Source organism: Acartia tonsa, chromosome 12 (genome assembly GCF_053477335.1).
Source record: "Acartia tonsa isolate MP-2025a chromosome 12, ASM5347733v1, whole genome shotgun sequence".
Classification (NCBI taxonomy): domain Eukaryota; kingdom Metazoa; phylum Arthropoda; class Copepoda; order Calanoida; family Acartiidae; genus Acartia; species Acartia tonsa.
This window is the reverse complement of record NC_137271.1, coordinates 30,638,431-30,665,680: the sequence shown is the minus strand read 5'-3', so window position 1 is coordinate 30,665,680 and position 27,250 is coordinate 30,638,431. Positions and strand designations below refer to the sequence as shown.

The 27,250-nt window shown below is 32.8% G+C and overlaps 1 protein-coding gene across 1 annotated transcript in view; it reads left to right on the top strand.

Annotated features, from left to right (window-relative positions):
- LOC145333550 (glycine receptor subunit alpha-1-like) overlaps positions 1–27,250 on the top strand; it is a 70,228-nt gene that overhangs the window by 2,667 nt on the left and 40,311 nt on the right. The window contains exons 2-7 of the mRNA XM_080178713.1: positions 10,084–10,199; positions 13,724–13,756; positions 14,281–14,381; positions 19,520–19,572; positions 20,101–20,144; positions 20,584–20,661. Coding sequence (XP_080034839.1) covers positions 10,084–10,199; positions 13,724–13,756; positions 14,281–14,381; positions 19,520–19,572; positions 20,101–20,144; positions 20,584–20,661 — 425 coding nt within the window. The remainder of the gene's footprint in view (positions 1–10,083; positions 10,200–13,723; positions 13,757–14,280; positions 14,382–19,519; positions 19,573–20,100; positions 20,145–20,583; positions 20,662–27,250) is intronic.

The window sequence follows — 27,250 nt, the reverse complement described above, 5'->3', positions numbered from 1 at the left end:
AGCTTGTTTATAGACATTTATTTCCTATATAGATCTGACATGGATCTTGAAGCAATTAAGCAGGCCGTTTTGAAACATGTTAAAAATTGGAAGATTTCATTAAATAAAAGTTATCGCAAATATACTTAGTAAATAATATGCTTGTTAAAATTATATTCTTTGTTTACTTACAATATTTGAATCAAAACAAGCATGAAAATAACTTAATATCGTAAAAAAGAACTACAGCTAAAAACACCTATAAATATTTAGGTTTATCCAGGTTTCGGTAGACGCGATTAAGACTCAAATTATAATTGTTTGGATGGTTTGTATTTTTTTAAAAGGAGAGATTGCTGAATTTTAAAAAGTTGATTTCCCTGAGGCTTACATGCGGCTGACGCGCGATTAACCTTGCTTTATCTTCAGTGCATACTTTTTAAACCTAAATATTTCCATTATTCGCAGTTTAAATGAGATTGAAATGAATAATGTGAAAAAATCCATTTTTCACTAGCGCTTTTTTCCCCCATATTATTTTTATAGGAGGTTAATCTATAATTTACTTTGCCTGTCAATCAGTCCATAACACTTTAGGGGAAATGTAAATTGTTATCAGCTAATATTCAAGATAGATAGCTGAATTTTTTTTGTCAAGACTCCGATCAATGAGCACCCGGTATGCAATTTACTTTGTCTGTAGGTCTGTCATTCATGCTATAATATAAATGTAAAAAAATAAAACACGTGAAAAAGATTTCGTGATTTTTCCTATTCAATATATTTCTTCTGGATTTCAACAAATGCTCTTTAAATCACCTTGTCCGTATTCAAATCCATGATTTTTTGTGCTTTGCTAAGAAGAATGTTATCATCCTTGTTTTTCATATTATTCCAAACAGCTTCGCTACTATTGGGCATAATAGACTTTTTTAATGAAAATAATGCCGTAAAACTAAGATACTTTAACTAAAAAAAAGTACAAAAAATAAGACTTAAAAGCATTCCCTTTAAAATATTAAAACGAAAAGACAAATGGAAGGATGATTATTTATAGTTAAAGAGAAATTAAAAAGTATATAAATTTACTTTATTGCATTACAATTTCTGGACATTATTTTGCATAAACAATGTGCATTAGCGAAATTAACAATCACAAAAAAGCGCCCAAGTAAAATGTTAAATTAAACAAATATTGAAATTATTATTACTAAAATTGTTTAAAGACTGACGTGTTTAGAGTTTTTTTTCCTTTCTCGGTCTGGTTTTGTGCTATATTGCAAATACACACACTTACAAAAAATCGCACACATTTTAACACCATATTAGAGATAGAGGGGACACTGGTCTTTTTATTGCATGCACTAATCCCCAAAGTTTTATAATAACATTTTCTTATTCGTTAGCTTAACAATTTTAGGGACTTTATTCAATTTTGATTGGATGATTCATTAAGTTGAGTGTTCAATCGTTTCAACCACTATTTTAATCTACAGAAGGGGTAATTTTGTTTATCACCATTGGGGATGTACATAAATTTATCGGCCATTGTCTTATCCCTTTAGATTCCTGATGTAATGTAGAGATTTTACGCATCTAGACAAAAAATAAAATGCAAGTTAGTAAAAAATATGCGATCATTAATAACATTGAGACAAAATCTGATTAGTCTAGAATAGGGTTGGGCCGGATACCTGATATCCGGCTGATTTATAATGCCGGATATAACCGGCCAAACTGGATATCCGGCCCAACCCTAGTCTAGAATATATCATGTTATATTTTTTTGGGTCTAGGTCTGTTCACAGTAAAATGTTCCTGTAACGAATATCTCCAAAAATCTTTAAATTTTAAAGACTGCTAGCTGACAAACGGCTGAACGTACATACATATCATGCCTGCACACCGTTTTAAGTGTCATTAGAAGGCCTACAAATAATTTATAATAGTTCAAATCCAATTATGTACAGGGAAACTTCACTGAAAAAAGTACGTGTAAAGTTAGTCTTTTTTTGCGCATTTACGTGCACTGCGAGATAACTGTGCATTATTGATTAATGCAGCCTATTGACTATTCCTGATTATTTGTAGGACTTCTTTTTCGGTTAAAATTTTGTGCAAGCATAATCTATATGTTAAACCGTTTGGCCGTTAGAAGCCTTTAATGTTAATAGATTTTTGAAGATAATTGTTATCAGGAATGTTTTTTCATGAACTGCACTTGACTCGATATTTTAAGTAAGATTTGTACTCCCACCTAAGTAAAAATTCTTTTAACCATTAATAGTTGGGCCCCTTGCCGCACCTTAATCAGTCGGGGGGGGGGGTAGATATACCACACTTTTCTGGGATCTTGCTGAGTCAAGTATCAACTGTTGGGAATATCAAAGGATGACTCCATGCAAAATTTGAGCCGGATCCGGCCAAAACCGGCCGTGAATTTTATGAAAAACCGGTTTTTTCCGGTTTTTAGGGGGTATCTGTAAATCGATTCAGCTGGAGCAAAACCGGTTAGAGGTACAAAAAATTTTACTTCACATGAAATTTAGCCAATGCAATTGCCTACAAAAATGTACTTCATCATCAACTTGATTGGACAACTCTTTCCCCTCCTAAATGTCCATTAAAACCTCGGAAACGGCAAAAATCGCCAAAAATCACGCCTTCGGCGGCAAATAACGGCTAAACGGTAAGCCGGAGGCAAATGAAACATAAATAAAGAAATGTCTGCCTCAAAAAGTTGTTCAACATCAAAGAGATGCTTGAAGTCTCTAAAACGACTCCTTCCCCTCCTTTAAGGGGAAAAACTGAAAAAACGTGATTTTCAAAAGTATGCCCACTTTGTGGGTGTGGGGGGCACTGAACCCGTCACCCCAGGGTCACCAAATATAAAGTCTAGGCGGCCCACAATGCTGAATTTTCACCAAGTGAAAGTCTTGTGTCATTATCTCTTATAAGAAAAAAGTTATTAATTAATTAAAATTTCAAATTGTGATATTTTGATGGATTTCTTTGATGAAATGACAGGCCGGTCAATTTTTAGGCCATTTTTTGCGGTTTTTGGGCCGTCACGCCCAAACGGTTTGAGATAATCTCACGGGACCTTTTGCCCAACCTAAGTCTGGTTATTTGTGAGGTCTAGGAAAAAAAAACAGACTTACGCAAAAGATTATAATTATAATCTTTACACAGAAAAATGGCACGAGGTGAGGGTTTGAGGGGGCAAAATGAGCCGACCAGCGATTTTTGACGGCACGCAGCGACGTCGTGCTTCATCCAATCCGGGATTTTTTTTTTCTTAGACCTTACAAATAACCAGACTTAGGTTGGGCAAAAGGTCCCGTGAGATTATCTCAAACCGTTTGGGCGTGACGGCCCAAAAACCGCAAAAAATGGCCTAAAAATTGACCAGCCTGTCATTTCATCAAAGAAATCCATCAAAAAATCACAATTTGAAATTTTAATTAATTACTAACTTTTTTCTTATAAGAGATAATGACACAAGACTTTCACTTGGTGAAAATTCAGCATTGTGGGCCGCCTAGACTTTATATTTGGTGACCCTGGGGTGACGGGTTCAGTGCCCCCCACACCCACAAAGTGGGCATACTTTTGAAAATCACGTTTTTTCAGTTTTTCCCCTTAAAGGAGGGGAAGGAGTCGTTTTAGAGACTTCAAGCATCTCTTTGATGTTGAACAACTTTTTGAGGCAGACATTTCTTTATTTATGTTTCATTCGCCTCCGGCTTACCGTTTAGCCGTTATTTGCCGCCGAAGGCGTGATTTTTGGCGATTTTTGCCGTTTCCGAGGTTTTAATGGACATTTAGGAGGGGAAAGAGTTGTCCAATCAAGTTGATGATGAAGTACATTTTTGTAGGCAATTGCATTGGCTAAATTTCATGTGAAGTAAAATGTTTTGTACCTCTAACCGGTTTTGCTCTAGCTGAATCGATTTACAGATACCCCCTAAAAACCGGAAAAAACCGGTTTTTCATAAAATTCACGGCCGGTTTTGGCCGGATCCGGCTCAAATTTTGCATGGAGTCATCCTTTGATATTCCCAACAGTTGATACTTGACTCAGCAAGATCCCAGAAAAGTGTGGTATATCTAGGGGGGGGGGGAGGTTGAACGCCCCCCCCCCTATTATCTCAGTTCCTATTAGAGCTAGAAGACTAAAAAATGTTGTGCAAGTCCCCTGATTGATAATGATGTTCTGACTTTAAGTAAGTCAAAGTCAATTTCCGCTTCCTTCACCCTTTTATTTAACAACCTTTGTTTTTAGGTCCTTTTTTACTTAAAAATTTCAAACGACTGTAATTTTCTTATTTTTAAAGCTAGAAGAACAATTATTTTGCAGAAAATATTTATCTTTATGTAAATTTTATATTAAAAATATAAAAAAAAAAATTCAGCGGCCGCAGCTGCACTTGGCAGCTGCCAGCCGCTGCAGTCGGCGGTCGGCGGGAAAACGGCAGAAAAGCTTAGGTTTAAAATTTAAAGTCTCTAAGTCAAAAATTGCGGCCACAGAAGTTTTTTAAAGATTTCTGGAGACCTGGAGGATCAGGACCTGCAGGATCATACCTGGAACCTGAAATTGACTTGAACACATGTATTTTATATATGGATATACTATTAGAGGATAGTTTAATATTTTGGTAAGATAAAATGCTTTGTTTAAGTAAAAAAATATTTTTGCTCTTTACCTGGTGAACCTGCCAGGTCTGCTGGCATCCTGTGCCCGCCAGGATGGAGATATTCAAAAAATTTCAACTCTCAGTTATGTGTCATACCCATACTTAAAAAGTCACGCAGTTTGGGCTCTTTATCTTTCACACACAGAAAATAAGATAGAACCCCCCCCCCCCCCACACCGACTGTTAAGGGTTAATGTTACAATTAATTAGACACAGGTGGAATTTTAAATTTGTCGAACAGCACCATCTCGGTAAACAGCAAAAACTAATATATATTTTTACAGACTTTAAGAGAAAAGCAAAAATTACTAAGTAGTTCTATGAAAGTTAGTAATTTACCTAAAAATAAATAGTTTTTAATGTGTTAATTTAAAAGCGACCTAAAACAAAGATTGATAAGGGGTTGATTAAGCAAAATCGACACTGACTGCTTTGTAGGCGTAAATCCTAATTAAAAATTATTAGACCACTAACTTTAATAGTAGCTGAGATAATAAGGGTCCGCCACCCTAATCAATTAAGAACTTACTGAGGGCTCAAAATTTTAGGGATAAGCGGCATCCTATCCATTAAAAAATTGGAATAAATATACATCTATTATGAAAATATGTTTGTAAGCATATTTATCTGAATGATTTTTTTCTTTGAAGATAAAAAGTGGTGTATTTTATTCTATTGAACTTTAAGCATTTTACATTTCATTAGATTTATATGCATCAAACTTTAAAAAAAGAATGAAAACAGGAAATAAAATCAGCCATATTATTTTTATTGACTATTTTACAGTTTTAGAAGCAATAAGGGACAATTAGTGCGCGGCATTAATAGTTAGAGTAGGGGGAATGCATTGGCACAAAACAGGTGCAACTCATTATAATGCACAGTTAGGATTTCTCAGATGAAGGACAAGAAATTAAAGAGTTGGTTGTCTGTTGGATGTTACTTAACCTAATATCCTTGGGTGTTAGAGTATTGCATCCCATTACACCCATTACACTAAGCTCTGGATTCTCTAAATGATCACTTAAAATCCGAAGGAGAACCCCGCCCTTACGATGTAAAGGTAATAAGGTACAAATCTTATTTTAATTGTTGTTACGTTTGGGGGCTTATACTCGATCAGGGCACAGTGCTTAACACTCGCCCCTCTATTTGATAACTTTATTTGTTACTAATGCCTACGACCCTAGAGACTTTTATGGGTACTTGAGATGGGGATTATGGGGGATTGGTGGTAGGTAAGTCTTAGTCAACCCCTGCCAAATTTCAGTTTTAGATTTATGAAGGAAAGGTAAAAATAAATCGTACAGTGAGGTGATTTTTTTCTAGGAACAATCTCTTGGAAGGGTGGTGATATCCTCCCAAAAATAGTTTTAAACCCTCCCTTGACCAATAAGAAGCTACATTACTAAGAAGAACCATATCAGTTGACGGTTAGCGAGATCCTTCACTACAGACAAAAAAAAAACTAATTAAAATAGGAATATCTTTGGTAATTTTTTTTCTCGTATTCATTCGAATCCGGTGGATAGGAACCGGTTCTCATCCATACGAAAAAACTATGTCTAGCATCGTATTATATCCAGCTTTCTACGAATATAAAAATGTACAATCATAAGATTAAAACCAGTTTTTTTAGCCAGTGCCTTTGGCACCTCGGGGCTAAAAAAACTAGTTTTAAGCTTATAATTGTACAGTCTATATCCGCGGAAAGCCGTTTATAATACGATGCGAGAAATAACTATTCCTTGTTTTAAATACGAAGAACCATGTTTATATTTGAAGTCAAACACACATAACTCTTGGAAATATGTTTGCAATGAACTAAAATTTACCAGGGATATCGGGATATAGCAATGGAACAAAAATAAATCCTCCTCATAGTTGTAAACCTTTTGTTTTTTAAGATGCTTTTTCATTTTCTTTCTAAAGATTTTTCTATTCTTTACAATCAGAGGTGGATTCTGAAAAAATATTTGCCCCACTAATCGCTTAGTGGGGCATAATTGTTTTCGCGAAAAATCCTCCAAAATCACATAAAAAATCTACAAAATTAAATAAATCTTATGTTAATAACCCTTCTATGATTTTGTTTAACTTTTGTAGATTTTTAATGTGATTTTGGTAGATTTTTCACGAAAACAATTTTGCCCCACTAAGCGATTAGAGGGGCAAATTTTTTTTAAGAATCCACCTCAAGACTCAAATTTTCAAAATTTTCTCTTTCAGGGCGGCTGACGTTCGGGTGCTGAATCTACAATTTCTTAAAGTTTTCTAGTTACAGAGCAGTTTTGAAAAGCATTATGTAAGACATTTTTTATGGTTGAAATAAAAAAAATTGTTATGCCTTTTCCTTTCTAAACCTGGGAAAATTGAAACAAATTTGCAAATATGCAGAAATATTTGGATCAAGTGCAGTTTATTGTAAAATGTTCCTGGTATAGATCATCCAAAAATTCTATGATTTTTAAAAGCTATGGACGGCCAAATAGTGGAATGTATAGATTATGCTCGCACAAAATTTTAACCGAAAAAAAATTTAAATAATCAGGAATAGCTATTACTCAAAAAGTATCTGTTTTTTTCTTTAGTGAAGCTTTCCGTTTGCATCTTTGAATCTAGGCCATTCCAGATTATTCATAGGCCCTCTCATGCAGCTTAATTCGGTTGTTTGGCATGATATGTACGTTCAGTCGTTTGGCCGTTAGATACTTTTAAAGTTCATAGATTCTAAAGATAATTATCCCAAGAAACATTTTACTGCACAAGATCTAAATATTCTAACCCAAACATATTGGGTTTACTAACATTTTTGCAAAGTTCCTTAGATTTTCAAACCAGCAGAAATGCGAATTTAAAAGGTTTGGTTGTCTTATGAGTGCAGCTACTTTAAATAATTTCACAGGCCATTTAAGTTTCTTAGATCTTAATAAGCAAATATTACACGTGTTTTTCTCTAACGTGACTATAAATATTTGCAATGAATTCATAAATCCTAAATATATTTCCAAATATATCTTGTTCTTTTTACAAATTTTGAAATTTTAAAGAACAAAGCTTCTCTATTTGTTGGTTAATCAGTTATGCACTAACACAATACACATTTTTATTAATTGAAAGAACAGATCTTTAGTATTGATGTATATAGAGACAACTACCTCCCTTTCTTTTTCAATTACCTTTTTCGTCTGCTTCTAAATGTTAATTTTCAATGACCCAATTGAAAGGTTGCACAAGGTTGATACGATGGAAAGATACAGTTATTTGACCCTTTCTCCCTCTAGTGTTTTACTCTAATATTGAAAGTGAGGTCATAGTTTTTTTCTAGGTACACCTAGCCTTTTTCACTGGGCCCATATCTGAGGTGGATTATTTAAAAAAAATTACCCTACTAATCGCTTAGTGAGGCAAAATTGTTTTTGTAAAAAATCCTCCAAAATTACATCAAAAATTTACCAAAATTAAAAAAAAAATCATATAAGGGTTATCAAAATAAGATTTTATTTATTTTTTTGTAGATTTTCTATGTGATTTTGGAGGATTTTTCACGAAAACAATTTTGCCCCACTAAGCGATTAGTGCGGCACAGAATCCACCTCTGAAGTGTCATGACCCCTATTGGGCTACCCAGTTTCCAATATAACATAACATAACGAGACCTAGAGTATTAAACAAACCAAAAAACAACAAGGTACTTTGTGTAAAAAAGTCTTTGTTTCATTTGATTTAAAATCTAAAGATTCACAACAAACATATTACGTATTGAAATTTAAAATTTGTTTTTCTAAAGTTTGTTTTTTTAATGGAAGATATTGTACTCGTTATGAAATACAAATGGTAGAACTCAATAAAACTTTTGTGTTGTGGATTTTTTCTTGAAAACTCAATACATTCATATATGAACTATTACTTTCAGAAATTCATATTTTATTGTTGAAATTTCTATTTACCATTTTTATTTGAATTTTATATCCATAATATCTATAATACAAAATTCAACTATGTCTATCCGTCCGTCTGTCTGTCCATCTGTCTGTCTAAAGCTTTGGATCTTGGTAATCGCAAAACCAATTAGGCTCTACTCTTCAGGGAACATAGGTACTATTGTTTTACGCTTCTATGGGGAAGGAGGGGACAACCCATCCACCCCCCCCCCCCTCCAAAAAAAACAAAACATTTTCCTTGATTTCTTCTATTGAGGCTGAGCCCCTAGAGGCTAGTGGCAATGCCACAACAAGTTGCTTCGCTTCCAGAACGGGTGGAGTAAATCTTAGGTTGTCAAAAAAAGCCTAAAACTATGTTATGACCAGTAGGAATATTCTCATAAAAGCCGAGTCCAAACGGTCCAGTGGGTAGTAAGATTTTCTGCTTTATCTGGATTGAAGGACGAACTAAAAAAAGACATTGTTCTACTTTGTAAAGCCAAACTTTAAAGTCGGGCATGTTTTTGCAATTCTTTTGTAAACAACTTCGGATCATGAAGAGAAAACAAAGAAGCTAGTTTCGTTGTATTTTCACACTTACAGTAGCTTTTGATAAGTTATTTTAAGTTAGGTAAATGTTATTGATCGTGTCGCTGGGTTAGGAAATTGGCCTCTCAGGGTTAGAGCCCCTCACAGGGGCTAGAAATAGGGGAAAAGCTGCTGTGAAAATATGACAAAACCAGCTACTTCGTTTTTCCCTTGATCCACAACTTGTAACAAGATTACTCTTTAGAAATAGAAGGTTTTCTAAAGTTTTTTTCCTACAACTTCTACTCCAACTTTGACCATTACTGTAACAAAAAGTGTAAAGCAATCTTTATTTCTATGTAATTCATAATTCTTTATCGCATCGTATTATAAACGGCTAACCGCGGATTGGATATTAAAACTAAAAATTATAAGATTAAAACCACTTTTGTAAGCCCTGAAGGAACAAATGCCAGGTCTAGCAATAAGCATTAATTCTTATGATTTTTATGTTGATATTCGTGAAAAATTGTCTGTGTTATACACAACTTCTCAGTATGGCGGAGAACCGGTCCTAATTCAGCGTATATTAATCGGATTGAAAGCCATACTGAAACGTTATATATTATATCATTATACCAAAGATGATAAACTCTTCTTTTGCTTGTATATCTTAGTGAGTAAGCTACATAAATATTTATAGTTTAAAGTTAGGCTGCAGAGACGGCCAAGTCGTTAGCTGCAGATTAACCACGGCTTGTTAGTAATTGGGTGGTCTACTCCGTGAGCGGTTTCCAATTAGAATAAATATTAGGGTTTGGTTTTCTATCCTTTATTTGACGAAGAAAATGAACATAAGAATTTAGTTAAAGAATTTGAATTGAAATATCCGTGGAAAGCTGTTTAAAATACGATGCGAGAAATAACTATTCTAAATCTCATTTATTATTTTCTAGGTCTGTGTACCCTGATATGTTTACTTCTTGTACGCCCAAGTACTGGTGGGGTACCAATATGTACAGCGGACAATATGGGGGACAACCCCTTCTGTTTCCCTCCAGATTATAATAAGGTAAGGAAACTAGCGGTTACGCCCCTAGAGACCTCTAGAAGAACTTGAAGTGTCTTTTCCATATTTTCAATTTTTTTTATTAGGAGGGCATTTTTTTATGGGCGATTTATCTTAGGTGAATGATGGTGCCCTCTATAAAAATAGTTATAAGCTTTTCCAGAACCTGAGAAAAGCTACATTGCAAAGGTGAACAATATTGGTTTAGCGGTTAACGAGATCCTTCGTTACAACTAAAAATTCTTAAGGATAGAACTGTACCTAAACACAATTTTCAGAGAGGCTAAACATATTTTAACCCTTACAGATCGGGGGGGGGGGGCTCCAAGAGCCCCCCCACTCTAGTTTTTTCAATCTCATTTTTTTTGTAGGTAAGATGGAGTGCTGTGACTTCATGACTTTTTAAGTTTAGTAATTATACGTCGGCAAGAGTTGATTTTATTAGGATATCTGGTCTGTGTCGGTCGTGGTGTCCGGTCAAAGTCGGTTGGGTAGCACCAAAATTAGAAAAAAAATTCTAAATAAATCTTAATTTCTACATTATGACTTTTGTGTATAAGGAGAAACCTAAAATTTTTTTGGTGAATACTTAGATATCAATGACCTTCTGAGAAAAGTTGTGTTATGACCGTTTGACCGCTCCCTGACCGACTTTATGACCGATTTTTGTCCGGCTTTTACTACAGACATATATCATGAATATCGTGGCTTCTATTACAGCTAGAGACCTATAATTTTTTTTGGTAAATCCTTGAGCAACATCAAACTGAAAAAAATATTAATTGGCGCCGCCAACCGCCGTTTTACCGCCGTAACCGCCGAAAATGGCGGTTTCCGTTATTTGCCGTTTTTAGGCAATGATCAGAAAAAGTAATTTTTTTGTTACGAAAAATAATAGTTCGTCCTAAAATTTGGTCAACCTAGCTGCAAAATTGGCCGCTCTACAGCTGTTTTAAAATTTAGCGGCTGGCCGCTAAAAAGCGGCTAAGGAGCAGCCTGGCCGCTATGACTAGTAAAAGTAATTTTCTCTAAAAATACACATGAACCACCAGAAAAAAAATTTTACGTCTTTATCTGTAACAGGAGCCGAGATAGAGGGGGGGCTCTTGGAGCCTCCCCCCCCCCGCTCTATTAAGGTGGGAATTGGGGCCCGAGCTGTAAGGTTTAAGCTATTTAATTGGCCTTGATAAAATGTTTAAATGTCCCTATAAGCCTGAGTTTAAACCACTAGTTGCTGTATAAGCAAGGATGACAACATCCATAATGCAAAACTCTAAAATCAGACGTTAGGACAAACAAACATTAACACTTGTTGAGTGTTTTAACTTAATAAGCAAAATATTACGAAATTAAATATACATTGGAAGTAAAATTACTTAAGTGCAGTATACTGTTTAAAGAAATATTTTTTATGACTAGATTAAAGAAATGCTTCGCTTATAACAATAATCGTCACAGTTTTAAATAATTAAAAAATTAAATAATTGATGGGAAAATTCTAACATTCCTTGATTAACTATACAAGCTATCAGTTACGGAGAGAAAGACGGACGAACCATAAATGTAGAAAAGCTTCGCCTTTAAAGAGGTGCAAATACCACTTAATAATAAGTGAAAATATTGACTCTACTTCTGTTTTTCCTCTCTCTGATTTATATTAATGATATTGTTTTTAGGCGTGTGTGTGTGAATCTGTGTGTGCATGTATTTGTGTGTGTGTGTGTGTGTGTGTATGTAAATAAGTGTTCTTATTTAATAACATAAAAAATATAAAGTAGCTGTTCACTAAAATTAAAAAAATATACCTATAATACTTGGTTTAAGTAAACAAAATCCCATTCCCCCATATAAAAGTAAACGAATGTCTTTGTGTACCGAAAGATTTCGCTAACCGCTGAACTGATATGTTTCTCATTTATAGTGTAGCTTTTCTTAGTTCCTCGAAAGTTAGATAACTATTTAAAATTTAAAATTAATGGGGGGGGGGGTCGACAACTAGGGGCGAAGCAACTTCTTTATATATATTTCTAAAAATGATAATTTGTTTGGTTATTTTATTAGCACACCCTTAAGGGAGATGAGAATGTTTGCCTTGTCTGGTTGCTATATATACTCACAAATGTTCACAAATACACAAACTTTTTACAGGGTCATTCTTATATACACCTGTATAGACCTGTACACACACATATACACATGGGTTTGCTTTGGTTGACTGCTATATACACTCACTAGCGGCTAGCCCTAGAGGCCTATAGGAGCACTTGAGGAGAAAAAGTTAAAAAAGATTGTGGGGGGGGGGGGGGTATTTTTTTTTGGGGGGGGGGGGTGCCCTTCCCCATTTCTTATTTAATTTTTAAAAAAATTGGGGGGGGGGAATTTTTTACTAGGAGCGATTTCTCTTGGAAGGGTGGTGGTACCCTCCCCCAAAATAGTTCTCGGGACCTATTTGAAGCTACCCTGTTAAGGAGAACCCGATAGGTTCAGCGGTTAGCGAGATTCTTCGGTACAAACACATAAACACACAGACAAACAGACATTCTGTTACTTTAGTATAAGGATTAATTTTTACAAACTTACACAATAACTTTGTTTGCTAGATTTTTAACTATAATATAATAAAGTTTATATTTCTTTGGTTAATAATATTTTTCTTCAAATTTTTCCCTCAATTTCAATTAAATATATTTTTTTCTTTTTTTTCTTTTAAATCCCCCTGTACATGCACGCAAGAACATGTGTAAACATAAGCTTTTATTTAATTAATCTACCTTTACTTTTCTTCTCTATCTAAGTAGTGCAGCTATACAAGGTAGACGACTGAAATTTTTAGTGAAGATTCTTATGACATATGCCTATCTAATCTATACATTGTTTTGTCCATCTGTCTGTTATTCGGGATGCTAGATCGATTCCTAGATCGATTATTCTGTATGTGTGTAGCGAAGGATTTCTTTTAGGTTCCGAAAGGTCCAGAGATTATTTATAATTGTTTTGAAGAAATTGCCCCTAGATGCCTCTAGGGGCGTAACCTCTTACTAAACAAAGGAATAGTATATTGCAGTGTACCTTTTAGGCCAAAGTAAACCTTTCTAATTAGAATAGGCTTAGAAACTTAATTATCGATCTAGATGTTTGTTTTATTAAGCCTCAATACTTATCAAAGAAATACATGAAAAAGAAGCTGAAATTTTTTTTTTTTTATATTCATTCATTTTAATATAATAATTTATATAATTGTATACTAATGGCTTCGCTACCAGAAAAGACTAATTAGAGTGAAACACTAGAGGAGGGAGGGGTTAAATAACTGATATAATAATGTCCTTATTTTGGGGATCCAGGTAGTTGTCTGGTTATTTACAAATTTATTGATGACAACATACCCACACCTACTAGGAATAAAAATTATATAAAAGAAAGATTGAGTCCATATGAATATGCCTTAAACATGACCATGAGTAATTTAGATAAAAACCTAAAGTAGTAATAGGTTTTTTACTAATATTAACTTTTATGCTTTTTAGGATCTGATTCCTCCTGTCGAAGATTCTTTGCAGGTATTATCAATAAATATTGAACTACTGAGCTGTGAATTTTGATTGGTTTGTTCATTAAGTTGATTGTTCAAACGTTTCAACCACTAATTTTAATCTACAAAAGGTGGAGTTTTCTTTGTCATCATTTGGGATGTACATCAAGTTATAGGCCATAGTCTTATCCATTTAGATCCATCGGAAAATATTTACAATTATTTCTATAATTATCATCAGTTTGAACTTAGTAAAGCATTTGATTATAGCTTGAAAATATGAATATATTAATATTTTGAGTTAATAATTATTCATCGCATTGTATTATAGACAGTTTTCTGCGGATATTAAAATGAAAATTTAAAAAAATCAAACCAGTTTTAATAGCCTCCAGGGCCGAAGGCCCGGGCTAACATTTTAATTCAATATTCGTGGAAAATTGTATGTAATAGGATGCTAGACATGAGTTTTCGGTATGGCTGTGAACTGGTTCTAATCCAGCGGATATCAATCGGTTTCGTAGTCATACTTGAGAAATTATTTTTGTTTAGGTTCACGTAGAGACGTACATATTTGAGGTGTCTAAAATCGATGACATCAGCCTAACCATTACATTTGAGCTCTACATGGATCTGATGTGGGAGGAATCCAGGTAAAATTTTAATTAATTTGTATGTACAGGGAAGCTTCTCATTTGTCCTTAAAATTTCACTCAACCTCCCCCTCCCCCTCTAATATTTTTATTGAATTGAAAGTAAGGGGGTTTAGTAAAGCGGGGCGTATACCAGTAGAGCGAAGCGCTGAAAAGTGTCATATGTGACGTCATAGATATACGTCTATTATCCATCTCTATTTCAGAGGTTTCCTTTTCAACTTTTCCCCTCCTCCCTCTTTTTAGGACGTATTTTTATGACGTCACACATGACACTTTCCAGTGCTTACTGTGAATCCTAGGCCCTATGAAAAAAGAAGCTCTTTAATAGTAGAAAAAGATGTTTTGAATATGGGTAACGCTTGTAAGCTTTTTAATTTTATTATTTCTTAATTGCATAAAAAAAAAAATTTAGAGAGTTTTTCAGTTTGTCTTAATATCAAACATATTGTCCAATTTATTAAATGAGGTTAATTTTCTGTTAAACATGGTTGCAAGCAATTTTCCTCGAAAAAAAGGTTGTATGGCCTCTCTATACTACTCTACATAAATTTAACTGTGTGTTTACCTTTTACTTATCAATTTTCTTACTGAAATACCGTTTACTTTTAAATGCCTTAGTATTAGAGTAAAACACTAGAAGAGGAAAGGGTTAAATAACTGTATGTTCCTATCCCAAGGACCTTGTCATTTAAAATTAACCAATAGTGTCGGGAATATTAACACATCCAAGTAGCAGACAACAATTTGCTAGCAGACGAATAAGGTCCTTGTCTAGGGGATCCAGGTAGTTGTCTGGTTATACATCTATACTATAATTTTTACTGCCTTAGTTCTCAACACGTAGAAATATATTTACGTTCTTTGTAGAGATTTATTGGAAATTTGTTGGAATCATAAAAGTATAATTGTATAATGATTTACTAATTTATTATTAATTCAAAACTTTGCTATTGCTGCGCAACTATTGGACATATTCGTCTTTTCGTTATATGAAAATGCAGTACACTTTTTAAAAGCAAAGCTTTTCAAAATTAGGGTCCGTCCGTCAAACTTTGCATGGTGATTCCTTAAGTAGTTAGGTACGATTTAGAAAGCGTAGCAACTCTATAATCATTACAAGAATGTCCGTACGTCCATTTTAAACATGTTGATTTTTTACTTTTTTAACAAAAAAATTTTAAAAGATTGATTTGATTTTTGGTATGTTGATTCCTGGCTGGGACAACAAAGTATAATTTTATAAGCGAAGCAACTCTATAATCAAATCCTAAAAATGTAAGTATGTCCATATACATTATCCTGTATTAAGCAGTTTTTCAACAAATTTAATTACAATTTTGCTTCGACTCTTATACATTTATATTCTGATTATTCAGTTCTGACACTATATAAGTGTTAATGTCCGTTTGTCCTACCGTTTCAGTGCTTCGCTTTTATGGATGTTGTCATCCTTGTTTGAATGCATTTTATATTGTTAAATTGCTGAGAAAATTGGGTATAATCAAGTAAAATTAGATGTGTTATCACTTTCATCTGTTTTTTTTTGTATGAAAATTTAAACTCGCAAAGGATGTCTGTCTGTGCTTCTATATGTATGTATGTTGCAAGTATCTCTATGTACGAAAAATTGGTTCTCGTTTACAGTGATGCTGCTTATAGGTTCGGAGAAGGGTTAACGCAATTTTGTGAGAGGGTAGCTCACCTATCCAAGAAAAATTCCCCCTAATCCCATTATTTTTCTTTTTTTAAAGCTAAAATTTAAAGTGGATGGTCAACTGTACCCTCCCCTCTATCCCTCGGGTGCCTCTAGCGGCCTCTTGGGGGACATATTAAAATAAAAAAACAATTTTTTGTTACCGTAAAAATTTGCATTTTTGATAATACTTAATGACAAAAATATGCAAATAATTGAATAAATTTTAAATTATGCGTTTACCTGGTTTAAAAGTAAAGATTTAATAATAAATTAAACATATTCATTTTATTATTTTTAAATTGTCAAGCCTTTTACGTAATAAGTTTGGCTGATTTTTCTTATTCTAATACAATTTGTTTAATTATAATATACTTATTTATTTTTTACAAAACGACAAATAATAATAAAAAACATAATAAAAATGCAAATAATGATATGAAATAATAAATGAAATAATATATGTTGTAATTCGTTTTAAAATTCGCTAAATCTTTTAAACTCAATTTTTAAAAAGCTTTTGGTGAAATTTAATATTTTTAATATTTTTTACATTTTAATTTGATTAAAAAAACACTTTATAATAATGCATTGCCTAAAGTAAATATTAAACGCTTCAGCAAAATTAATTATTTTTTTTTCAATTTACATTTTAAATAAAAATATCAAATATAAGCAAAATGAATTTAGATTTTTATTGAAGTTGCTATAAAGTCGTATTCTTTTCATAGGTAATGAAAACAAAAATACATCTTAAATTTCTAGTCACTCTAATAATACTAATTATTATCATTGGCAATTATATTAACGGTTACCTATATTCTATTTCCATAGATTGTGTTGAAAAATCTGAATTATAACTTTTCGAACCCACCCCTGTAATCTATATTACAAAGTAGCTTGATGTCTATCCGTCCGTCCGTCTGTCCCTTCAGATCTCGGTAACCACTGAACCGATCGGATTCTACTCTTCAGTGAATTTACCTACTGTTCCTGTGGTTGTTTTGGGTTATTTTCTTGGGGGATTTATTTGCATTTTTTCCGCTGGGTAGGTAATAGAAGATGTAGTTATACCTCTTGGGGCAAAGCCCCTAAAGGCTAGGGACGAAGCTGCTAGTATCTTAAACAAAAAGTTAAACAAAAAATATTTAGGAGAAGGGACAGATAAAATTTAAAACTATTAAATAACCTATCAAAATAAACATGGAGGGAGGAGACATTGGATCGTAAATTATACTGGCACCTATAGGTTTGAAATCACGTTATCTTATTTCCAGGCTTAAAAACTTTTGGTAATTTTCGACTTGATTGGGCTATTCAAAGTCTTCAATCCATAATTTTAATCTTATACAATAAGATTATTAATTTATCCTATTAAATTGATTATTGATTAAAATCCAAGGTAGGAGTCATAGATTATTTGCTGCGTTATTTCACGAATCTGTCTTTGGAAGGGGTTCATAATACTATTATTAATATTGCCAGTTTCACCATTGAGTGCCTCTAAAATATAAAAACAAAATAATAATATATTGTTTGATTTTGTTTTGTTTACTTATGTCACTTAGCTTTTTTCATTTGTTTCCCCTTTATTATTACTACTAGCGGCTTCGCCCCTAGCCTCTAGGGGCTTCGCCCTATATAGTTTTGGGAAGTCAACCCTCCTTAATAGAAATATTCAAAAAAATATTCTTTGTTTAATTACTCTGTGATAAAATTAAACCCAGGTTGTGCGCTTTATGCAGAAAAATTTTAATTTGTACAAATTAAACCCAGGTTGTTTGCCATATACAAAAAAATTTCAATTCGTAAAAATTAGACCTAGATTGTACGCATACACAAAAATTAAAATTAAAAAAAATATATTTTGATTTTTTTTTGGGGGGGGGGGGATTCATGGGGGCTTTGCCCTATGTTGCAGTGGGGTTCCCCCACCCCAATTACTGGTTTTTGTTTAAAAAAATTTAAAAAAAAAATTTTTTGGAAGTGGGGATTTTTTTATTTTTGGGGGGGTTGGAGTGTCCCACCTCCCAAGAAAATAGCTTAAAACCACCAGAGGACCAGTAGGTATATTCCCAGAAGGGTAGAGCCAAATTTGATCAGCAGTTTATGAGATTTTACAAAAAATGTAAAAAAAAAAAAATTTGGGGGGTTGGATTTTTTTATTTTTGGGGGAGTTGGGGGTGTCCCACCCCCCAAGAAAATAGCCTAAAACCACCACAGGACCAGTAGGTATATTCCCTGAAGAGTAGAATCCGATCGGTTCAGTGGTTACCGAGATCTTAAGGGACAAATAACAAGATTGTAAATATCCACACGTAGCAAATTATAAAATAACAAAGAAGGCAACATCCATAAAAGCGAAGCTCTGAAACGATATGACAGACGAACATTAACTTTTGTTGAGTGTCAGAACTGAATAATCATAATATAAATGTATAAGAGTCAAAGCAAAATTGTAAGTAAATTTGTTGAAAAACTGCTTGATTCAGGATGATATTTATGGACATACTTACATTTTTAGGACTTGATTATAGAGTTGCTTCGCTTATTACATTATTTTTGTTGTCCCAGGAATCAATATACCAAAAATCAGATCAACCGGATGATTAGATCACATAAAAATTTGTTGTTGAAAAAGTAAAAAAATCAACATGTTTAAAATGGACGTACGGACATTTTGGTGATGATTATAGAGTTGCTACGCTTTTTAAATCGTACCTAACTACTAAAGAAATCACCATGCAAAGTTTGAAATCGATAGGTCAATTCTAACATGCCTAAATTAACAAATAAAAGCTAACTATCTCGTACGGACGTACGGACAGACGGACGGACCGATTCTAATTATAGAAAGGCTTCGCTTTTAAAATTAGAGAGCACAGTAATTGATATTTGGAGAAGATATTCACTTTCTCAAGAGAGTCTGATTTGAAATAAAAATTTTTCTATATATTTCCTGATACAATATTAAATTGATAAATTAAAATTTTTGTCTAAAAAATCTTCAAAACAATAAAGAAGTCTATCTAGTGTCCAAGAAAAAAGCCTTAGTGAATAGACCACGGATCGTAAGGGATAAGAAAATGAATCAAAATTTATGTACATACACAATTAAGATAAACAAAAATAAACCTTATTTAGATTAAAATTATTGGGGGAAAAATTTGCACACAAAAGGTATGCACGCCATGATAAAAGAGTCCCAAAAGTTCTAAAGCCAACAAATGAGAAAGATTATTTTATGTTTATTTTCATGTATTATATTTTTTATGGCTATTGTCAGTACGAGGAGAAAGTCACTTAAAAAATCAGCATGTGACGTCATAAAAATTGGGGATTATCCATCTCTTTTATAGGAGTTTTCTTTCCCAATTCTCCTTTCTCATTTGTTTGCTTTAGAACTTTGGGAACTATTGTCATCCTTGTTTTTTTTGTTTAGGATAATCATAAATGAAACCTCGCCATCCTGGGGCCCTGCTGGAACTTTTATGGGTGAGTGTCTTATTTAATTTGGTTGTTTAATCACATGAAGATGATATATCTCCGAATTTAATTCACAGAAAGAAGAACAAATAATTCATCGTCCATTGTCATTTCCCATCGTACTGAATTGACAATAAGTAATATCACAGAATAACATAACTGATCTAAAAAAGCTTTTTGTTCAATCTGTATAAATGAAAAAAAAATTGAAAACTTTTTGAAAATAATAATAATTTTTTAATTCTTTTAATTTGCAAAAAATTGGCATCAAAAAATGTAATTTTTAAATGTTTTCTAGTGTTATTTACATATTTCATAAATCTTTAGACCACCGCATGGTGTAACTTTTTCCATATAAATTGTTAGCAAAATTAAAACTTACTATCATGTAGAATAATTAATTATTTGGCTATCCAAAATTTAAATATACATGCAAGATATTTTTTGTAGTTTAAGAAACTTAAAAAGGAAGTCTTAGGGGTGAAATAGAATTAGAACAAAATTAAAGTAATTTTTCAAATCTAAATTCTTTTTTAGGGTCAACAAATTTTGTGGAACAAATGTGGCTCCCAGATATTCAGGTAAAAAGCTCATTAATCTTCTAATCTAATAACTGATTGATCCAGTTTTGTTGAATTGTGATTAATTGGTACAAAACTAGTAGTCTCAAGACTTTAAGACCAATAGTTAAATCTTCAAAACTTTTTTCATTTGTCTGTTACACATTTTGAAAAACATTTATCCTAGACATATTTTTTAAAATTTTTCCAATGTCCATCTATCAACCAATCATTTATTAAAATTATTGTCTTTGATTGCATTTTTTCAAGAGGTCACTTCAATGTAGAACTAGATCATCTGTTCATTTTCACTTTAAATGTCTGTTTATCTACATCTTTAAAAATAGCCATAATATATTTTTTGTATTCTATAATGAATTTCTATCTTTTCAGAATCTTTTTTATATTTTTGTATTATATATATATATCTCTAGATGATATCTTTTATGCTGTTATTTAGATATACAAGTGTAAACAGTTCAAGAAGAGACAGATAGTTACTGATGTTGCTGGTCTAATTATCTACAAAAATAGACAGGTAATTTATTTTCCAATATGTCTTCGAAACCGATTAATATCCGCTGGATTAGAACCTGTTCTCAGCAATACTAAAAAATCAAATATAGCAAACATAAACAGTTTTCCACAAAAATTTAAATAAAAATCATAAAATTAATACCAGTTTGGTTAGCCTGAGCCTTTGGCTCCGAATCTGATTATTTTTCGTTGGTTTAAAACCGGTTGTTAACCATACTAAAAAGTATTTCACGGAATTTTTTTCTGCTACAGAGATTAAATCAAAATTGATTCACAGGGAAATTAGGTACACCTAGTTAGGAAGATAGAAATATGAAAATTTAACTATAATTATAAACAAATTCAAAATTCAAGTCTTCTTGTTCAAATTTCTAATGGTGTATCTAAATTTAACAAGGATGACAACATCCATAAAAGCGAAGCTCTGAAACGGTAGGACCATAAGGAAAAAGGATAAGAGGATGAATACTCATCCCTTTTTCATGGTAAAATACTACTTCCCCATCCCTAAATTTAGAAGCAGACGAAAATCAAAAACCGCCCAGGGCTTTTTGTAAGTCAATCATAAATAATAATGTGAATAAAAAGAAAAGCGATATTTAGCAAACAGCCGTGGGCGGTCAGAATCAGCTGAATGTTCATTATGAAAAAAATTTCCCCCTTTTTAGAAATAGAAGGATTCATCTTTCATGAACAAATTTTTTAAAATAAAAATAAAATTCTATGTAATTTTTAATTAAAACATTAAAACGAAAATATCTAATCTAATATTCTTGCCCTAAATATGGAATTAGTAAAAAGTAAAAAAATATTTTTTTTAATAATTTTTAATCCTCCCATTTGAAAAGTAGTGGAATAGCAATAAATTTTAGCGCGGCAACAGCGCTGAGTAGGCCTCTAGGCCCACTGCCTATTTTCGTCTTCTAGTTGCTTCGATTCCTCTCTTTTATTTTTTTCTCTATGGGTAGGACAAACGGACATTAACACTTGTATAGTGTCTGAACTGAATAATCAGAATATAAAAGTATAAGAGTCGAAGCAAAAGTGTAAGTAAATATTTTGCAAAACTGCTTGATACAGGATAATGTTTAATGTTTATGGACATACTTACATTTTCAGGACTTGATTATAGAGTTGCTTCGCTTATAAAATTGTTCTTTGTTGTCCCAGGAATCAATATACCAAAAATCAGATCAAACGGATAATAAGATCACATAAAAATTTGTTGTCAAAAAAGTAGAAAAATCAACATGTTTAAAATGGACGTACGGACATTCTGGTAATGATTATAGAGTTGCTACGCTTTCAAAATCGTACCTAACTACTACAGAAATCATCATGCAAAGTTTGAAACTCGATAGGACAATTCTAACATGCCTAAATTAACGAATAAAAGCTATCTATCTCGGACGGACGTACGGACGGACGGACCCTAATTATAGAAAAGCTTCGCTTTTAAAAATTCTAAACATATCTTTCATAAATGTAACTTCATGAACTGAAAGTAGATTTATATGGGATTGAGGGATAGGATAATAGATGTTAAAACCTTCTTCACCTTAAATTGGCTGTTGTTTGGTTTTTGTTTATTATTGATATTTTAAAGTTTAAAGTATGTTTTTCAACCTATCTTTAAAAGAATTACACTATTCTAAGACATGAAGATATATTTCGATTTTAGCAATCATTTTCAATTCATTTTGTCTCTTGTAGAAGTGAATCAAGCAATATTAGCTTGGTCGTTTTATTATTGATGAAGGGGGTAGTAGTTTATTCTGACTAAGATTGCCCTTTCTGTCTCTAATTTTAAAGTGTATTCCTATATTTTAATTAAAATACTAATCTCTAAAAGTATATATGTATGTATTCAAAAAACAAAAACTATAAAATTTCAAAGTAAAATGAAACACTTCTTTAATTAAAGCTACTATAAAAGATATTGGTTTAAGATATTAATAAAGAATTAATTCTTAACAATCCTCTTAGTGTAAAATTACATGCTGTAATAGTTACAATAAAATCAAACACAGTTGACAAAACACGGCAACGTATGAGCTGACGGACAGACTGACAAAGTGAGTTATAAAGCCGCATTTTTTAGATGCTATATCCTCATATTCCAACAAAAATCAGGAGCAACCAAAAGCATAATTTAAAACATAAAAAGGGGGTAAATAATTATTTTTTTGTCTACTTCCTTCATTCCTGAGTTTTAAATCTGTTGAACTAACACACATACCATGGATAAAAGTAATAAGTTTATTTGATAACAAAAATGTTGAAATCATAAAAAAGCTATTTAATTAAAGTAAATATTTTTCAATAATTTAATGCTGCATTTATTCTCATATGTCATTGCTAAGGCTTTAACTTTGTCTCTAGTAATGAAAACATTTATAGAAAGAAGTTTGTTGCCCTTCTTTTAGATAGACCAACAACAGTTGTATAATTAATGTGCCATAGGATAAATGTCACAGAAAAATGCAGGCAGCTGAGGAAATAACACTCCCCCTTGCTTTACGGACTGACTAACGAACAGACAATTCTAAAAAGTACGAATCTTAAATTCTCGTTAGGGGGCTTATTTAAACCTACTTGGCTCTAGATTATCTTTAGTTGCCATATTAATTTTTCAAACCACTTAGCCATAACTTTATTTCTAAATTCTAGAAAATTATAAAGTTAGCAAAACTTAATTTCCTTTCTCAAATATTCTCAACTATTCTACAAATTTCATTTCATCTATGCAAAAAGAAAATTTGTTGAAATTAAACAGGGTTTGGCAAATGCTAATATAAACAATAACATTCACCCGCATTCGACATTTTTAAAGCTGCATCTTTATGGAGAATTTTTGAATAATTTTCCTAGCCGCCAGATTTATTTTAGCTGCATAAAAGCCAAATATATTTATCAAGTCAGATCCAAAGCCAAATATACGGTTGACAAACCCTGAAAATAAACACCTTTTTCCAAACCATTCATACAAGATTTGCTCTTATTTCTTTGAATAAAATAAGAATACTAAATATGTTAATATAAAGCGCTGAAAGAGCTATTATGATAAATTTTGTTTTAAAGAATATATCTATATTTTGTCTTTAAGAATATCTATTTTAAAGCAGAAAAACAAGTAAACAAGAAGCGTCTGATATTCATTTTTTGTGATTTACTAACAGTTATTGAAAAATCTTTTAGAATTGATTCAATGCACAGCAAAGAAAAACATAAATAAAAAAGTACAATAAAATAAAATCTTTGTTGTCCTAGGAATCAGTATACCAGTAATCAGATCAATCGGATAATCATATAAAATTTGATGTTTGTTAAAAAAAGTTAAAAATTAACATGTTTTAAATGGACGAACGAACTTTCTGGTAATGATCATAGAGATGATACATCTCTAAATTGTGCCTATATACTACAAGAATCTTCATGCAAAGTTTTAAATGAAATGACAATTTTTTTTTTTTAACCCATTAGTGCCGAGCGCCACTTTTATGGGCCGATCGAGCTGAAAATCTCAGGGAAGCTTTATAATGGTAAAAACGGAATTACAATTTTTTTGTTTTGCTCTAGTGGCGTGCACAGGAAAGTTGCAAAAAAAACCTGTTCGGCCTGGCCATAAATACCAACCAGGCATTATGACCCGTATTGGGCAGTTTCCCCAGGCATTAAAACCCTGTTTTGTAGTAAAAACCCGGTTTTTTCGACCAAAAATCGAAAAATGTAATTTTTGAACACCCAAAGTGAGATGAACACTTTTTAGAACTTTGATACGATCCGTAATTGAAAACTACACAACCTCATGTAATCTATAGAGCTACAAATAGTATACGAAGCGATTTATTTTAAATTTAGTGTTTCGGCTATAGGTGCCGCCGTTTTCGGGTAAAAAAACCCGTTGCTCGAAGTTTTAAAAGACACACACTACAAAAAAATAACATTTAAAATTTGGGTGTTACATATCAGAAAACGAGCATAAAACTATTGGGTGACACCTATAGAGATTACTAGGGTTATTAGGGTGGCTCAAACCCTTACTAATGACGTAAACTGTTATTTTTATTGGTTGAAAAGTTAAAACTGGGTAATAAAAACCAAAACCGAGCCGGGTTTAAACTGTTGGGTTTTTATGGCCAAGCCGAACCGGGTCATAATAGGGCATAAAAAAACGATAAAAAAATCATATATATATAGCTATACAGGCAAACAGAAGTAAGCTAAACTGCCTGCTCCAGGGGGAAATGAAAGCCAGGATAGTAGAGGGGGAATTCATACTGAGAATGATGCAATTATGAAGCCAGATACCGTTTTTTTTTCCATTTTTCGAAACCGGGTTTTAATGCCCGGTTCGGCACTAATGGGTTAAGTCAACGTTATTTTTTTTTATTTATTAAATGGGTCTTATCTTTGAGCAAATAACATTTTTAATGAAAAGAGCTAAATAATAACGATTACATAAATGATCAATTTAAATGAACAAGGACAATTGTACCTAAGACTGATTGATGGTTTGATGATTGGATGTACTGTTAATAAAATACCGTGATCATAGAATAACTACACTACTTTTAAAATATTATTAATAAAAGGCCTTTAATAAAACTTTGTCAATAGCTTTTGTAAATCTCAAAGAACCTTCAAATTCCTTGGTTAAAAAAATTCTTTTGGGACAACAAAACATTGATGAAAACAGATAAAATTATAGAAAAATTCAACATATTAATGAATTTCAAACATTGTCTATAGTCCAATGTCCCCTAACTTCCTGGTCTTTTTGAGACAAGTTTAAAGACACACAGAATATATGATCTAAAATGACACAGGTTCATTAGTTAATTACATTTTCGAAGATATCCAGCTGGCTCTCTTGAGGAAGGGGCAAATGCAATGTATTGAGGAATTGTGCTCTCCTGTGCGAAGTTTAAAATCTCTGGTTATATTCCAGTAAACCTGCTAACATGATACCTGCAGTTACATGTGTGATGAGAGAAAAAGTTAGCACACTAAGGGGGCAGCTTCTTTGGGCGCCACTTCTTGGGCCACATCACCACCTAACCATTTTGGATTTTATGTATTTAGCCTCTGGTAGGCTATAGATACTCCTCTACCAGTGTTTGCCCCAAACATCCTACTTGGCAAGCCAGGTATGATAAAATATTTACATTTTCTGGCCTGGGTGGAGTTTCTAATATATGATTTTTTGAATACTTGGCCATATACTGCTTGTGGATTTTCCATGTTCACAATAAACCCATCAACAAAATCTGGAGGATTTGCCATGAACTCATTGAAATCATTAAGGTATTCACATTGTTCAGCTGGAAATTTGTTTCATCTTATTTGAGTGATAACACTTCTAGCTGTTTTCATTATGAACGGTCCACAACATTGCTCATTAATGAGTTCTAGTGATAATTCCGGAAATTCTGTTACATTATCATTCAGAACAGTAACTTCTCCTATGTTGTACTGTTGCATTTAAATTTGAGTTGGTCTTTTGATTAAATTTACAGGAAATCTTGATACTTGTCAGTGGGTGTCCATCCAGTAAGTTGTTCTCATTGTTGAGCGAATATGTACACCTTCATCTTTAAAAGTGACTCCAGCCGGAAGTTGGTGAGTTAAGGTGTAAGGTTTGGTGACATCTGTTGTTATAGAGCTGATAACAAGACGAAAGACGAATATTTACATGACCTGTGGTGCAGGTTCATATCCACAAGGATTCAACCATGCAGGATGAATAGGGTATCTGTAACCACTAATCTGATATTGCCAATATGTTGAAAACAATTTTCAATCCTCCTCCTGTGACATGTAGAATATCCTCTACTGCAATTTGCCTCCTCTTTCAACAGTTGAGTTTCCTTATTGAAATCTCCATTTTTTGACAACGTAGGTGGAATCCTAGCTCCTTTGTCAGGATCTTGTATGAGTTCTCCACTTGATTTTGAAATACAATACATCACATGTCCTTCTGTTTTTGTTTCTTTTGCCAAAAGGAAGTTGATTATACCATCTTGATTACCATGCCTCTTCCATGCTTAGTCGAACTGGTTTATTAAAAACACATTGTTGGGTACTTGATCAAGTATACTTAAAATGCCTCCTTCAAGTCCTGCCTCTTGCTCAAGCTCCATATGCCTTATGTTGCGTTCGTCAGTACATGATGGGCTAATTGTGGCAGTGAACATGTTGATATATTATACAACACCATTGAACAGCAAACAAGCTTACCTAGGGAGTTGCTGTGCAATTTTGTGCTCCAAGATCTGGATTGGAGATATGGACCTGTTGACTTTATAAGGGATCCATTCCAATTAAGAACTACAAGCTTCATATCCCTGGGGGCATCAGGGTTTCTTTCTTTGTAGCTTTCTACCCAAGGGTAAAATAAAGCTGTGCTTTCATCTTAGATAGTTGCATTATGACCAGGAATAAGGTATAACCAACAAGCAAATTAATTCAAAAATTGATTTGGGGGGCAAAATAATGCAACCTTTATTATATTGCCTTTTTCAGCTGTCATTGGGGGGCACAATTTGTATTTCACCATAGATAAAATATATGTAATCACGGCATTGTGT